The following is a 16643-nucleotide window of genomic DNA, read 5'->3' as shown; positions in this document are numbered from 1 at the left end:
TTGTATGTTACAGTGAAACAAGCTGCCCATCAGGCATTGATCATGCTGTTAGTGACACCTGTAAAACATTCATACCACAAGCAAATACTACAGGAGAAAAGAACAAATAAAGAAAACATCATTGACAAATAGAACAAATGTGCAAACAAACTTAACTATCAATGAAAAACACAATCTAAGATGAACCAGCTGAGCTTATTTTTATATGAGTCTAAATATGACTGATCAGTATTTCAGGTACAGATGGATGCCATATCAGGAAGAAAGATGACATGATAGATTTGCTTGTGTTGACAAACCAAAGATTATGATCAATATGAGACTTAAACACACGATAGCAAGTCACAAGCTCAATGGACACCTTTTATAAATTGAAACGATAAATTGAAATCATAATGACACGTGACTGACATGTGACATGAAGACCAAACAAAACTATACTGAACTTTTATAAAAACTTAACATTCCAAATAATTGTGCAGAAGACTATCAACTATAACACTGTAAGCGCAAATGGAAAACATAACAAAACCAAACTATTCTAAACAGTAACATCTAAACAAAGGAATCAACTGAAAATGCAGTTAGTTGCCAAAGAGAAACTGCAAGGCATGCTACAGCCTCTGTGGAGAAGAGTATTGCACTAGTTCCAGTAATCACCTCCTGTGTTGGCGTCTACCATCTCTCCTTCGAGGAGACACATGTCCTGCTCTTAGTTTGCGACTTGAAACTTGCCTTACAAAACAAAACATGTTCACAAATAAAGTATCGGTATGTGGTTTTGATATACAATATACTGTCACACAGACACACACATCAGGATAATCCCCACTTGTTAATGTTTAGCATTCATAATACATATTGACAAAGAATTTCAATACAATCATGTATGGTGTATACGTGTCGTGCTGCAGACTTTGGTCTGTGGTCTGAAGCTCTAGTTCAGGATGTTTATTAAGATGTCTTCCTGTCCTGTGGAAACAGCTTATCATAGTCCACAAATGAAGATTTAAAGGCAAAACAAGTACATTTGTTTGTCTCATTATTTGTTCAAACACTATATTCAGCAATATTCCAGCTATACATGGCAGTTTGTAAAGAGTAATGTCTGGATTAGCCGATCCTATAATAGACTGACTGACAGAGTTTAGTTTTACGCCGCTTTTAGCAATATTCCAGCAATATCACGGCGGGGGACACCAGAAATGGGCTTAACACATTGTGCCCATGTGGGGAATCGAACCCGGGTCTTCAGCGTGACGAGCCAACACTTTAACCACTAGGCTACCCCACCGCCCCTCCTATAATAGATGTCATGAGATATGATCTACACAATTGGGATATGATGACATGCATCAACCAAGTCAGCAAACCCAACCACTCGAACCTGTTTGCCACCCCTGCCCAACAGCTTTTTGGCACAGAGCGTCATTATCAAGTTATTGAAATTGAATACTCTATGATGTTTAACATCATAAACATTTTTATATGTGAAACTTTAACCACACTTACACTTACACACTATCAGTTACACAGTGTTTTGAAAGGGTGTACAGGACTGTAAGACCCTTGTAAATTCCGTATTTACGCCGCCTCGGGAAATACGGAATTTACAAGAGTCTTACAGTCCTGTACACCCTTTCACAAACACTGTGTGACGAGTTTATTACTAAGATCTTTAATTTAGCTTATCTTTAAACAACAACATTCAACCTTCGGTAGAATGAGACCCAAAACGTTTCGCCATTATTTTTCCTGAACGGTCATAACGGGAGATAACTCGCCTACATGGTTTTGTATGTTTTTGCTATTAACCAATCAGAATTCAACAAATTTATCTTAAGGGTAATAATAGTTCATGTTCATGTTCACTATTAAACGATGATTAAAGATATATATGCGGTGAATGTCTGGTACAGCTTTTCACAGGTGGAATAACCTTACCCGTCATCTTTCTTGGAAGCATTGAGAAGTGAGAAGATACTGCCTTCTTCCTTCTTCTCCTTGTCTTCTTCTCGAGGAGAAGCCTTCTGTTGGTCAGTCTTCTCTGTTTCAGCGTCAGCAATAGAGATCTCATTGTTATCCTTATCTGAAGAAGACATGGTCCAACTGTATGGACTGTCTCACCAACCTGATTGTGGATCAGGTGAATATGCTCTGTGACTTGGTTATTACCATACGACAATAAAACAATAGATCAGACTCAACATTGCAAAGCCTTAAACGCATCTCACATGGGTCAGCACATCATAACGACCTGCTCATTTCCATACATTTTTCAACATGTTCGGTAGGGGTAACAAATATCCACTGATCGATTTGCTACCTCTCACATGATTTGTTCTGCCCATATTAGTGTCCATCTCATAATATCTCGCGGTATTTTGTTTCCATGGTATCAAAATGTCTGAAGCAGACTTAGCAGCAGTTATCTATTGTGTGATACTATGTGGAGAAGACAGCCATGACAAAGTGAAAAGAGAAGTTGTTGGATTCTCCATCACTACATTCACGGAGCATACACCCATCTCATAAAGAACTTGAAATTGAAGATGAACATTCGTATTACAACTTTTTTCGGATGGGAAAAGAAAGTTTTCACCATCTATTACTGAAATAATGAGATAATGAGGCACAAAACACTCCAGTTCCTCCTGTGAAAAACTGATGCTTGGTTTCTTTGAAGCAGACGAAGCCATATTTCGCGCTTGCATGTAAACATTTACCACATGACACCAAAACACAATTTGTTTGGCCGGGCCACATCCAACCTGCCAAATAACTAGAACAGGCCCTACACACTTGCAACACAATCAGCATGAGTTCGAGTGGCCCACTGTAAGGTTGGTTGAATTTGATTAATCACTCAGACGATACAACTCGGTCAAATTCGGTATATATCGATTCCACAGTATGACCCGTGTCAGTCCGCCTTTAAAGGACATTTTGTTTTTGACTCTATAACCTAACGATACAAGCATCATGAATTATTCATGAGCCAGCAGTGTAATATACATGGTCAGGGCAACCATTTTACCCCGTTATGTAACTTGGATCGCAGATCCAACTGTTCTTACATTTGCAGCACAGAACAAAATTGAACCATTGCAGGGGTTTTTTCCCATATCATAACCCCTTCACCTTTAGCTTGCTGGATTAATTCGATACTAGCACTGAGAGTATTAATAATTAACAAAGCATAATATAAACTGGTGCCAAACTTTTCAAAGCAAGTGACCCAAAATCATATTAATAATTGATAAGAGGAGGCAAGTAACCAACAAAAACAGTGACATGGCAATGAATGTTACCTGGCTCTGTAGTCAACAGTGTTAAATATCAACAACAACTAACAGTTGCTGTCAGCTTTCTGTTCAAACATTTTTCGCAGACAAAAGTTTAATTAACTTCAGGGATAACATTGGTGCACTTTGATTTCGTCTTTCATCTCTTCCTACCTATGCTAATTCTCAGTGCATTCTCCTTGCCCGAGGCCATCTTCCCAACAGAGGCCAAGATAGCATTCAACTGGTCCTGTGTTAGAGTGACAGTGTTTGCCATTGGGTGTTCCACCTTCACATCATTTGCCTGTTTCTTCTTCTTTTCAGCATAGCGTTCTCGGTTCCGTCGAATGAAATCCTTTTCTGGTCGGGGCGGATTTGGTGGCTTCTTGTCTGCAGTGGCATTAACCATATCTGGCTTAGACGTTGTATTGTCATGGCGATAAACATACACCTCTTCTTCAAATGGATCACCATCATTTGGGTTAGATCGTATTGGGTGGCGCATGTCCTTGCTCTTGTAGCCAAACTTTGGACAACAAAGAAATATGTATAAGATAACACCAACATGTTTTCAGTTTCACTAGCTAATCTTAACTTGCTAATCTGAATTCTACCATGACTTCAGTTAATAATGGATTATGATTGGTTAATTAAAGTCATTCAGAGGTATATAATCACGTTATATACCTCTGATTTTCCAACATAGTACGTATTTTTTTTAAATCTTAATAAAAAGGTTAGGGTAGAATGGAGATAAACGTACTGTGTTGGAAAATCAGTATGTTTATCCTAAATATATCCTGAGTGAGGGAGAGATTTGGGGAACACCCCTCTAAGCAGTATTTCAGGTATATCACTTCATCAGCTTAATGTGGGAGGAAAACCTGGATGATACATTCACCACATTTGTGAAATCTCCTATATAAGCTGTATAGTATGTTGGTAACAAACCTAGACACATGATCAGGTTCAACCAGGAGTCATGGTCATGGTTATTTCTCTGTGTTTAACACGTAAAACACAAATACATGTATAAATCTCATCTTAGAAATTTCAAGTTCATGTCTATGTCATAGTTACCTTTCTGGTCTTGTTTGGCTTCTTGCCTGAAAATAAAACAAACTTCATCAGTAAGTTGAACATCAGGAGAATTGGAACTACCCTGTCAGTCAGGTGGCCCTACTTCTTGGACACATACCTTTGGGAACTTCTACATACCGTATACGCAATACATACACAGTGTTTTATGCTGTTTACTCACATCCATGAACGGTTCTTTCAAATATTACTGAAAGTGGACCATTACACTGGGAATGGCTCTGTCCAAAAGTAATATTTTGCCTTTTCTCAGAATTCACCAAAATATTCTTACAATGGTCCATAAAATATGGTGCTATAGGCACTCACCCTGATCCCAGAATATAGCTGGCTTCCCAGCCTGGCCGCCCACCTCGAACCTCATGGATGACCTGGAATACATGGAACACAGACGTCAGTCGACACGCAGACAGTATCAGATAATCACAGAAAATAGCCATAAACTCTTCCAAAGTAACTTTAGGAAGGTAGTGAACATGGTCAAAGTATTTGCCCATCAGTCCTGGATTTTATTCAGTTCATGGATTTTCAAGATATTTTTGAATTATTCCTAAAACAAGATCAAACCATACTTCCTCACTCTAAGCTCACTGTGAGTGTAACATACAGTACCTATGTTAAATATGGATTTTCGATAGTCTTTTTTTACCAAAGGTAGCAAATAAATTAAATTACACCTTGTTGTCATGGTATATGTAAAATTTGTTTAATCTTTCATTTTTGAAGCTGCAGTATCAGTGAATGTGAGTTGGCATCTTGACTTCAGATTCTTTGTTCTTTAAATACAGCAATTTGGTACAGGTGCCAGTCTGCAAGTCTCAGTAACATTGCCAAGTATGTCTGGCCCCTGTCAATGATCCATTGAAAGAAAAAAGAAGCGGAAATCTGACAGTCAACTGTTACAATGGTTACTGATGAACACTCACTTCCAAGGACTGTTCTTTGAAATTGATGTACTCCATTTTTGCAGTAAATCTTTTAGTCTCATGTTTACGTAGTCAATGATCCCACACAAAAAGTTGTCCTCAAGAAAGTCAAGACAAAAGCCTCACAAACAGGCAAGAGCGGAAACCCAACTCTATAATCATACTAATTACCTCTGCTGAATGCTACAGAAAAAGGTGAAAAACACTAGTCGAGATATATGTGATCTGAACTGAAAGAACCACTTCAGGGTAGAATAAACAAGACTCGCCATGCAGTGTGAAGTGATAGCCAGCAAGATGTTGTCAGTCACCTGTATTCACAAAACCCCACACTGGCCCAGGAAGCAATTATGATAGTATCTGTGTTTTTATTCTGCCACAGCCTACATGTTATGTGTCAACCACCCTGTACAATACATGTGTGATCTTTGTGATAAGCCATAGAATAGCTGCTAAAAACCTAAAATACGGATACAGCAATCTTGCGCACTTGTTCTGAGTGTTTCAATCTGAACACATGATCTACTGTAAAGTACTCAATAAGGTGACAGAACTCACCCCTATATTGCTGTTATGTTTCTATAGCTAATATGCTCTGAAAGGCCTTTAAACCATAAATATAAATAATGATAAACATAGCTAAATAAAATTCTGTTACCATGGCTAGAGGTAAAAATTTAGATTAAAGTCGATGGGTCCTTGTCAAAACCCAATCGTGAAAAATGGGTGTTTTGGGTCTCTGCACCAGTGAAGATACCAGTTAGAACTGATCTTCAGTAACAGTTAAACCCATGTTTGTCGTAAGAGGCGACTAATGGAATTGGGGTGAGGTGAGGTGAAATTGGGTATAAAGTCTTGCTTGAGAATATTTCACTCATAAGACGATGTGCATGCGTGGGTATGTGTATGTGCGGCTGCTTGTACTAGCCCAAACTGAAGCTGGTCTTATAGTGCTTGCCCATTGAGATACCATGCCGCAGTGAAGCATGAATACCCCACTCAGACACATTATACTGACTCCGAACCGACCAGTCCTTGTTGTACCCATGAAAGCCGAGTGCCAGGCAGGGACCAACAAATACCATATCTTAACGTCTTATGGTATGATGCGGTCGGTGATCTAACTCGCGACCTTCTGCTCTCCGGGCGGACGCTCTAACCACTACACCACAGAGGCGGTCTAATGGAATTGGGTGGTCAAATTCGCTGACTTGGATGACAGATGTCATCGTATCCCAATTGCATAGATTGATGTTCATGCTGTTGATCACTCATTCACTGGATTGTCTGGTCCAGACTGGATTACAGACCGCTGCCATATAGCTGGAATATTGTTGAGAGTGGAGTAAAAATAAACTCTCCCACTTACTGGGTCTCTGCATTACAGTAACATACATCTCTCCCAATCTGCGCACCTCAGTGTTTAAAATAAAGGGGAACCTGGGGTCACTGATATCTTCTCAGGTGGTATTTGAATCTAGGGACACCAGTCTTTCATGCTTAAGTTGAACCACTGCTAGCAGAACGTATATGGTACACTGGCAATCTGCCTACGACAACCCACTCAACCGATGGTGTGGTGATAGTTCCATGCAGTAATGCGGCAGTATCAGATGTCAACGTCGACAACATCTCCACCCTACAGGCCTGACTGTAGAGCAGGTTGATGAGAGGACTGCTCAAACTCAGTCAACAGTTAAATGACCGCTACAAAGTAGCAGGAGAAAACTGACACCAGGACATTCCAGCATGATCAGTGGGTTTGTTTATTTACTGTTATTTATTACCTCAACCTTACGGTTATTCAGTTCATTATCATAAGATATAGAACAATCTTAAGTCCAAATATCAGACATCTGTTTTCAGGGTAGACAACACCAGACATATATGGTAATGTTATAAGCTTTGTTGGGGTTTTTTTGACAACAATTATATTGGGTGAATTAAGCATAGCTCAGCCGTAACAATAGTAGTATTCTATGAGTTTAATGGGGTTGAGAAATATCAGCTTTATCAAGGTTTAAATGTTAGAAGTTTGTTGTAAAGTTCTGAGAGGTATTCATTATTTAAATTAGTGTTGGAAAAATCTTTATCTTGAAATATCATAAATTGGGCACACTGATATATAATGTACTTTGTCTTCTATAATATTTTATAAAAAGGACAAAATCCTTGTTTTCTAGCAAAACCCTCTCACCTGTCTATGCTTTTCATAATTTGTAAATCTCCATATCTCAATAATGTTAAGCATCTTCTTTGGTCTCTTTGGTGTATGTGAAGTAAATGAGGTCCAATTGTGAAGGATGACTTCATAGAAGAGTAAAAATATCTAATTTGTATGTTCAGTAAATATTGCAAAAAGTGATTAAACCCAAAAGTCTCAGTCTAAGTAAACTTAGGCTCAGTATTATTCGTTACACTGCTATACTGAGTCTAACAAAACCTTGTAGAAGGTCGCGTCAGCTAACCTTTGAGCAATCTATGACCGTCCAATCAAACGTGAGATGGCCGAACGGATTTAACCAATCAGACAATGGCTACTTGTTAGGGTTCGGCGGGACTTACAAAACGGATTTTCTCTTCCCTGGTCGCTGACACTGATCTATCAATAAACGAAAATCTGCATGAAACACAGATATTTGACCTGCAGTATGTACGCTTAGGGGTTTTTAATGACATGGTTACTATTAGCTTATATTTCCGCAAGATGACATCCTTGAATATTGACAAAAACGCTATTTTCAGCGATTGTTTACTCATTGCGTCCTCCATGTGTATAACTCGGAAGTGATCATGTGGAAAATAGCATTCAGAATTATTCGAGTTTTTTAGGTAAAGGTTCAAACGGTATGTGCGAATGTGAACTTTCGCGATTTGGTAAGCTGTATTCTGATTGGTCAGTCCAAAAGGTTAGCTGACGCGACTTTCTACTAGGTTTTGTTACACTCAGTATAGCAGTGCCAATAGTCTTTAATTCTCTGTTGAAATGCTGCAGTCAGTTGTACCACCAATGATGGCTTCATCTCATAGACCATTAGTTGATTTTGCCTTTTAGGCCATCTTGACCCTATGGTCAAAGTGGAATCTAACCATAATGTACTGTAAAGTATCGGTTAAAATGTATTATCCTAAACATACCATCTCATCCCATTATATTATGACTACAATTTAACATTGTTCAAGTAAGGGAGAGTATAAAACATAACTTGAGATATATGTGTAAAATACAAGTCAAATCACCAAAAGCCAATTAATTTTAAACTGCTTCTGTACTAATACACATTTCAAACTGTATAATCTAATAGTACAACAAAACTATGACTAATTATCTAATGCATTCACTTCAAATTGTGTAACTCACTAACTCAGTAACTGTATATCTTTACTTATCTCCCTTTACTGATCAAATTCGGGCATCTCATATTCATGAAGTCTTCTGCAGTGAATGTACATGCTCATATAACTTCAGTCTTCAGACAGGAATATCACTTCCATGTGCTTATGTGGAACATGACACAAGGTTTGTGATTTTGCTCTAAAAATACACCACAGACATGATCAAACGCCGGCAAACAGAGTAATAAGATAATAGTGAGCGATTTACACTGCAATATGATAATACATTGAGTTCCAAAAGAAATATAATATCATTGCTATATAATGGCACAATTGGTACAGTTTGCCTTCCTGTTATAGCCTCAGATAATGGACCATGATAACCATGAAAACTGTATAGGCAGGGTCACTGTCAGTACTGAACACAAGCTGGTTCACACATTAGTTTTCAAAAGTGGCAACAGATAAAATAACTTTTCTTCTTGTTACTGTGACAAACTTCTATCTCAACAGATCAAGTTTCACTGATAACAGTATATATGAGTTCCATCCTTGCTGCCAAACACACTGTCCTCACATTTACTGTCCTCAAGTTCCAAATTTCATTTTGTGTTCCCTTACTTTTTAAGCACTTCTATCAAACATACATAATAATAATAATAAATGTGAACTTATAATGCGCCTTTTCCATGCACAAGGCCCATGCTCAAAGCGCTAACAAAGTGGGTGGATAGTATACATATATACAATGAGGGACTAGTAGCTAGTCATAATGCAGTGAAAACATCATGTGAATCCCATCCATGAACAGTAACAATGAACACAGTTGGTGAAAAACAAATATAGATGATGTGATATACCATGTCATATTCAACTTCAAGGGAGCCATCTACTTTGCTAGTCCTTGCCATGGTAAATCATCCTTCATCCCAACATAATGAACAGTTGAACTATATTGTAACATAATTTAATAAAAGCTACCGTACACAATGATAAGAGTCATGAAAGTAAATTGCAACCCATATACAATACTATACACATAACCATTTTGCATTCTGTTCATTTCGATTAGCTCCAGCAGATATCTATGTAAAATCTAATTATTGTAAACATGGTAAATATCGATATATTTAGGAAATAAAGTTCGCTCTACCGCAATATGTTTTGTAATAAAGTATAGTTTAATAGTTCTGAACTATTATAATTAAAACACATTGGGGTAGTCCCAGTGCTTTGATGTTATAATAGTTCAGGGCAGAAAACAAACGATTATTCTTTGACCTATTGATCCTGTCTGCCCTAACTGGCATTAAGGCTGCCCCCTCGTTAAGACGTTACCAGAAAAAAAAAAAATGATAACAGTTTGATGGCGGTTTACGTTCGGATTAAATATCTTCTCTGAATTATTTTAATTACATCTGTCATTAACGTAAACCATATTGGGCAATATGAGCGTCGCATTTCTACTACAAGCGTAAGTTTAGATCAGTACATCCAGATGAAGCTGAGTAGTCAGCGACATTCCACGATTGCATTGTGGGAATGTAAACATTGCGAACGTTACCGTGTCGCTGAAAACTTGTGAGTCGAATTGACACATTTTAACCATCGTAAAACATAAACGTAATGTTTCCACCAGTGATGTTAGCTGCGTGAAGCAACTGCAAACCAAGAAACGAGATGCAATGGAGTAGGTTACTGTAGGAGGCCGTACAAGGCGATGACAACTGACATGCATCGTGACGTCGCTTACATTGTGATGTAATGTAAAATAATTCGATTACGAGGGGGCACACTAGAATGGCGCAGTGACGGGATAACGTCATTCAATTGTTACGTCATCAAAAAACTATACCTTTATTGTCTGATAATGTTGGTTTTTTTCGATTGTTCTAACCGTTAGTCATCTTAGAATTCAACACAAAATTATTGAACAACTATGGTAGATTGTGCAGTTGTCCATAATCAGGCATGATCAGGGATTTCTATGGTAGATCCCTGACTTGGATCACATAGATGGTAATGTCACGACACATATCATGAGAAAATGTGAGATAGGTAAGGTTAATGGCAATAATGAATGTTTTGACTTTGATCAGCTCATAACATGATCGAGTCTAATTATCACCATAATCATGATAACGAAACGGGTTACCCGTTGAAGTAGCTGTGCTACTGTTAATATGTCGGGAATGTCGTTGGTATTGTGATAAAATATTTTTTAATACAAAATATGAGGAACGGATAAATTTGAAAACGAAAAGCATGGCAACTGTCACTTGTTGAAGACATGCTCAGACTGGCCAACGCTTATTGCACCAAACCCACCTGACTTCAATGTAACAGACTTGACACGACTGGAACTATGATTGTGGAGTACACTTCTCCGCTTACCCGAAGCTCATGATGTCACAACTATTCCGTATCCATCAGCAACAGCATCTCGATCAATAAAATAGACAAGATAAAGTTTACCGTCGTCAACAACTATTTTCTCGATCATGCGTACAGGCGCTTCCGGTTCCAAGGGAGGTAATCCCAATATCATGGTCAGTTATTTTTCATAACTGCAAACACTGAGTTCGAATCATTTTAGCACGTAAGGTGTTTGAGTTGGTTTATTTTATTTATTGCGGTGTCTTATAAATTCGATTAACAGTATTGGATGATGTTTTTCTCGAATAGCAGCTGTGTAATGATAATATGTACACAGAAACAAAGAAATACCAAATATCATGTTTGGAAGATTATTTACAGGTAATCCAGTCATCACTAGTTTCAAACTTTGTTTGTCCATAGTTAATAATTATTGTGTCAAATGTAATACATAAATCTTGACATCAATTGTTTTATTAGTAATTCATTCATCCATTTAAAAAATCCAAAACTGATTTTCATCAACTTCTGACAGCCTCAATTGTCAGCTCAGATTCATTTATATGATCTTCATCTGTTTAACATGTGTCCACAGCAGTCACTGAAAAGGCTTCAGTGACATGAGGCCAATGTGTATAAAATATTATTTATCAGTCTGCACCCTCAGTGTAAGGCTTGCTTACAAAATCATGTCCGCACAGCAATATTATTGCTACACATATTCCACTGTGGCTTGTTGTCTTCAATATTGTAGCAATACATTTCCCAGTGGCCTTTTGTCTGTAATATCATAGCTACATATTATAGCTACATATCTTCAACAGTGCTCTGTTGTTAGCAATATTATAGCTACACATATTCCACAGTAGTCTGTTGTCAGCAATATTGTAGCTACACATATTCCACAGTTGTCTGCTGTCAGCAACATTGTACCTACACATATTCCACAGTGGTCTGTTGTCAGCAATATTGTAGCTACACATATTCCACAGTGGTCTGTTGTCAGCAATATTTTAGCTACACATTCCACAGTGGTCTGTTGTCAGCAACATTGTAGCTACACATATTCCACAGTGGTCTGTTGTCAGCAATATTGTAGCTACACATATTCCACAGTGGTCTGTTGTCAGCAATATTGTAGCTACACATATTCCACAGAAGTCTGTTGTCAGCAACATTGTACCTACACATATTCCACAGTGGTCTGTTGTCAGCAATATTGTAGCTACACATATTCCACAGTGGTCTGTTGTCAGCAACATTGTAGCTACACATATTCCACAGTGGTCTGTTGTCAGCAATATTGTAGCTACACATATTCCACAGAAGTCTGTTGTCAGCAATATTATAGCTATACATTTTCCAGTGGTCTTTTGTCTGTAATATTATAGCTACATATTACAGCTACACATCTTCATCAGTGGCCTGTTTTCAGCAGTATCATAGCTACAAATATATTCCACAGTGGTCTGTTGTCAGCAATATTATAGCTACACACATTCAACAGTGGGCAGTTGTCAGCAATATTTTAGCTACACATAATCAACAGAAGTCTGTTGTCAGCAATATTATAGCTACACATTCTACAGTGGTCCGTTGTCAGTAAAATCAGAAGTTATTCAATGTGGAGTTTCACACAAAAAGGTCCTCTGTAACAAACGACAGCCATGTTTCAGAGAAGTGTTTCTAACAGACCTTCCAAGTCCAGCTGATGTTGTACTGGAAACTAATTCCACCATCATTAAGAACACAGAAAAACAACACACTTCATTGTTCCAATAATCTCTTTAATGGGTCACATCTAGATTAACATGCAATAACATTTTATGAGTATTGATGAAGTACACACAATACTGTACAGCCATTTGTGAAAACAATGTTCAACAATTTGGTAATATTCTCAATTAATCATCACCAAAACACAATACCATTCCACAATGACATTGATAAAAATATTAAATCATATAATAACAACATATACGCTGTCATACAAGACATTAAATGAATCTAACACTCTCTCCACCATAACCTGCTTATTTATTTAGATATACAGTGGAAGCCCTCTAAACCGGCAGCCCTCAATATCGGCACTAGAATTTGGTGCCGTCAGAAGCTAGTTGATTTATGATTATTTACACGCCCTTTAATCCGGCATCAGTCTATTCCCATTTCGGCACAACAAAGGCCGCCCAATTGACTGATTGTACAGTAATTAATGCTCTCTAAATCGGCATCCGGTATCTCGGCTCTCCTGTTAATTGGCTGATTGGCTGAATGTGTATTAACAACACAGTGGATTACCATCGGCATTAAGCTCATTGATGTTGCCTGATAAAAGGAGTATGGATAAGTAGGTGAGGTAAATTGATGAGTGCCACGTGTCACTTGTATTATAAATAAATTGTCGTGTCACAATTTGTCAGTCGCTCACTGTGTCAAGATGGCTAGACCAGTCAAGCGGGCTAGATTGGAATTAACTCTTGAACAGAAAACAGTTTCGGACTTGAAACTTCGGAGTTATGAATTATAACGTAAATGTACTGGAAGCTGTACTGAACATGTACATTTGTGTTATATACATGTATTTTTGATGAATAAAGAATATGATGACAATCAACACATTGTTCAGTCGTATGTTACGGCACACGGAAGATCATTCTCAGGTTGAAAAGGGAAAGTTCTCCAAACCGGCATGCCCTCTATTCCGGCATTTTGTGCCGGTCCCAACGCATGCCGGTTTAGAGGGCTTCCACTGTATATCGAAAAATGAGTGAATTTTACACCACTTTTAGCAATATTCCAGCAATATCACAGCAGGGGACACCAGAAATGGGCTTCTTAAGTGGGGAATCGAACCAGGGTCTTCAGCATGACGAGTCAACACTTTATTCAGTAGGCTACCCCAACGCCCCTATATCCTTCCTGTTGTATCTAACCATGCGTCACTTGTTTTTGCATGTGTTTTGTTTGCGTGTGTTTGCTGTTTAATGTCACAGTCGGTCATATTTCACCTAACTTCAAGCTAAATGAATGGAGACCTGTAAATAACCAATTCTGGATCAGACAATCCAGTGATTGATACTATATGCTACAATCAACAATATGAGGTAAGTGGCATCACCTAACTCGCCTCCATTGGCTGCTGGGGACGGTCTAGAACCTGAACTTCCTGCAGGGTTTGGTGTAAGGAGCTGTTCAGAACCAGAAACTTGCCCCAAGTGCAACAGGATGTCTTTAATATGCAACTAAACAATTGTTTCATGTTTTCAAAAGCACCGATATGGAACTTGCATATATCAATTTTCTTCCACACAACATAAAAATAACAAGTCAATCAGACACACAGCACCATATAACCAGCTAATTGGAATAGAGCACAATATAACCAACCAATCACAAAAGACATTAACATGATATGGATATAATACATGTTTGATATGAGAATAGCAGTAATACTATAGATATAGAATTGATACAGCTAAAAGGGATGAGATGCCATTTCAAATCAAAATCATTATCTTAAACACACAGGTACCAAAAAATATGAAAGAAATTGGGGTTAAATGCAATATAAAACACATCTAAGAAACAAAATTCACATTAAAGTGATATTTCCACCCACATCTACCACACTCATTAAAGCATTTTAGTTGTAACAAAATCCAGACTGCATTTGTGTTGTATAGGTTTCTCATTACTCCGAATTATCAGCCCCATATGTTTTACGGTTTTACTGTATATAGAAGTACAAAACAATTAATGCCCTGAAAGTTGACCTGGCCCCAATTTCTCGAAACAAACTTAAGTTTTTACTGAAAGTTCAAACTGAGTTTGACAATTTGAAACTGCTGAATTTTTAACTCAACAGCATTTTTAAAATAAAAAAGCCAAAACAATTTAAGTAATCTAGCCACCAAAATCAAATTGTCTCCTATGTTTGAATTTAATATCGATTTCAGTTCATTCTGGGAAATGCATTTGCCTGCATTTTCTCAGATTTTGAGTAAAAACTCTAACTTAAGTAAAAACTCAGACTTAAGTTTGTTTCGAGAAATCGGGGCCTGAATCATACGTATCTATCACTTTAATTAAAGAAAGACTTGAATGAAGTAGTCGGACAAAATGGCACCTTCTGTATCAATCACTTTGTCCAGTAATATGGGGTTTCTACATTACCATGGGATGAGGCCATCACAATAACACTGCTGGCATGCATGGCGGAATGACACTTCAGCTGGACTTCGGAATAAGGTTGATCTTTCACAGACCCAGCCAGCGTCAGTGACTACAGCCCAGTAATTGTTAAACATACAATCAAGGGCTTCATCAGACATGGATTTAACATAAACTGTAGCAAAACCACAGCAGAAAAAACACTCACAAACTAAATAAAATGTAAAATTATCAAACCCAAATATTAGTAAACAATTAGCACCTAAAGATTATCCTACAAAACAGATTGATTAATGAAAAAACACAAAGTAACATCTTGTTGTACATCTCAAGTATCAAAAAGTGAAAGACTAAATATTTATAATGTAGCCCTTAAGCCAATCTGGAAACTATAACTGCCAGCTTGTAAGGCCCACATAAGTACTATATATTTCTTAATCTGGACATACAACACAAACACAATATTTCCTTCCATGACATAAAGGAAGAATACGCGCGGTCATGATAACTATGAAAATATCACAAAATACATTTTGAACAAAAGGTCTTGACAATATTTATTCCAAACATTTATTTGAAGGTGCGATTCTCTCTAATAGCCTCATTTCAACTCTGACCCCCCTTACAAAATAAGCTCTTTCCTTTTAGTCACGATATACATACATTTTGTATTCTCCCAATTCTACAAGTGTTTGCCACAAACACGAAGAATGAAATATAACATATTTACTAGTTTTAATCGTTTGGTCACATAGAAGATTACCATTTGTGTGATGTAGTTTTTAGCCAAGGTCACTTTTCAGAATCTTCTCTTAAAACTGAAGATGTTTCAGGAATCTACTATATTTGAATGTATAGATGCAGATGCACACATCCACTGTCAGTATTAGAGCTGGTACGGGGCCAAATTTTCTACCCAGGTACCCCACCCACTATTTACCCTACCCTACCCTACCCTACCCTACCCTACCCTATCCTACCCTAGCCTCATACCAATTATATGTTAATTCCTGACATCAAATTTATAAGAAATGGCAACATATTCTTCAGCTCGGAGGCTATAATTGGGTACAACATTTACATAAGTTTGAAAAGTGGTCAAAGTGGCATGGTGACCTTGAAGATAAGGTCAAGGTCACCCAAATTCACTTGTATCTGTGAAATCTCCCAATGTAGGCTGTCACCAAATTTGAAGACATTGGGTACATCAAGTGCATGAGATATCTCGTTAACAAGATTTTGAAAAGTGACCAAAGTGTCGTGGTGACCTTGTAAATACAGTTAAGGTCACCCAAATCAACCAGTGTCTGTGTAAACTCCCAATGTAGGCTGTCACCAAATTTGATGATATTGGGTACAACAGTGCATGAAATATTGTGCTAACATGAGTTTGAACCGTGGTCAAAATGTCGTTGTGACCTTTAAAATTAGGTCAAGGTCACCCAAATCG

At 37.7% G+C, this 16643-nt stretch overlaps 1 protein-coding gene across 1 annotated transcript in view; it reads right to left on the bottom strand.

Annotated features, from left to right (window-relative positions):
- Positions 1-11136, bottom strand: part of LOC124269260 (coiled-coil domain-containing protein 66-like) — a 28636-nt gene extending 17500 nt beyond the window's left edge. The window contains 6 exon segments of the mRNA XM_046704270.1: positions 661-735; positions 1945-2089; positions 3459-3810; positions 4365-4390; positions 4692-4753; positions 11039-11136. Of these exon segments, the coding sequence (XP_046560226.1) occupies positions 661-735; positions 1945-2089; positions 3459-3810; positions 4365-4390; positions 4692-4753; positions 11039-11049 (671 nt within the window). The 5' untranslated portion in view covers positions 11050-11136.
- Positions 11137-16643: the final 5507 nt, after the last annotated feature.

The sequence above is a fragment of the Haliotis rubra genome, unplaced genomic scaffold (genome assembly GCF_003918875.1).
Source record: "Haliotis rubra isolate DU_JTF1 unplaced genomic scaffold, ASM391887v1 Scf143, whole genome shotgun sequence".
In the NCBI taxonomy this organism is placed as follows: domain Eukaryota; kingdom Metazoa; phylum Mollusca; class Gastropoda; order Lepetellida; family Haliotidae; genus Haliotis; species Haliotis rubra.
The sequence above is the reverse complement of the archived record's forward strand: the minus strand, read 5'-3'. Positions and strand labels throughout refer to the sequence as shown.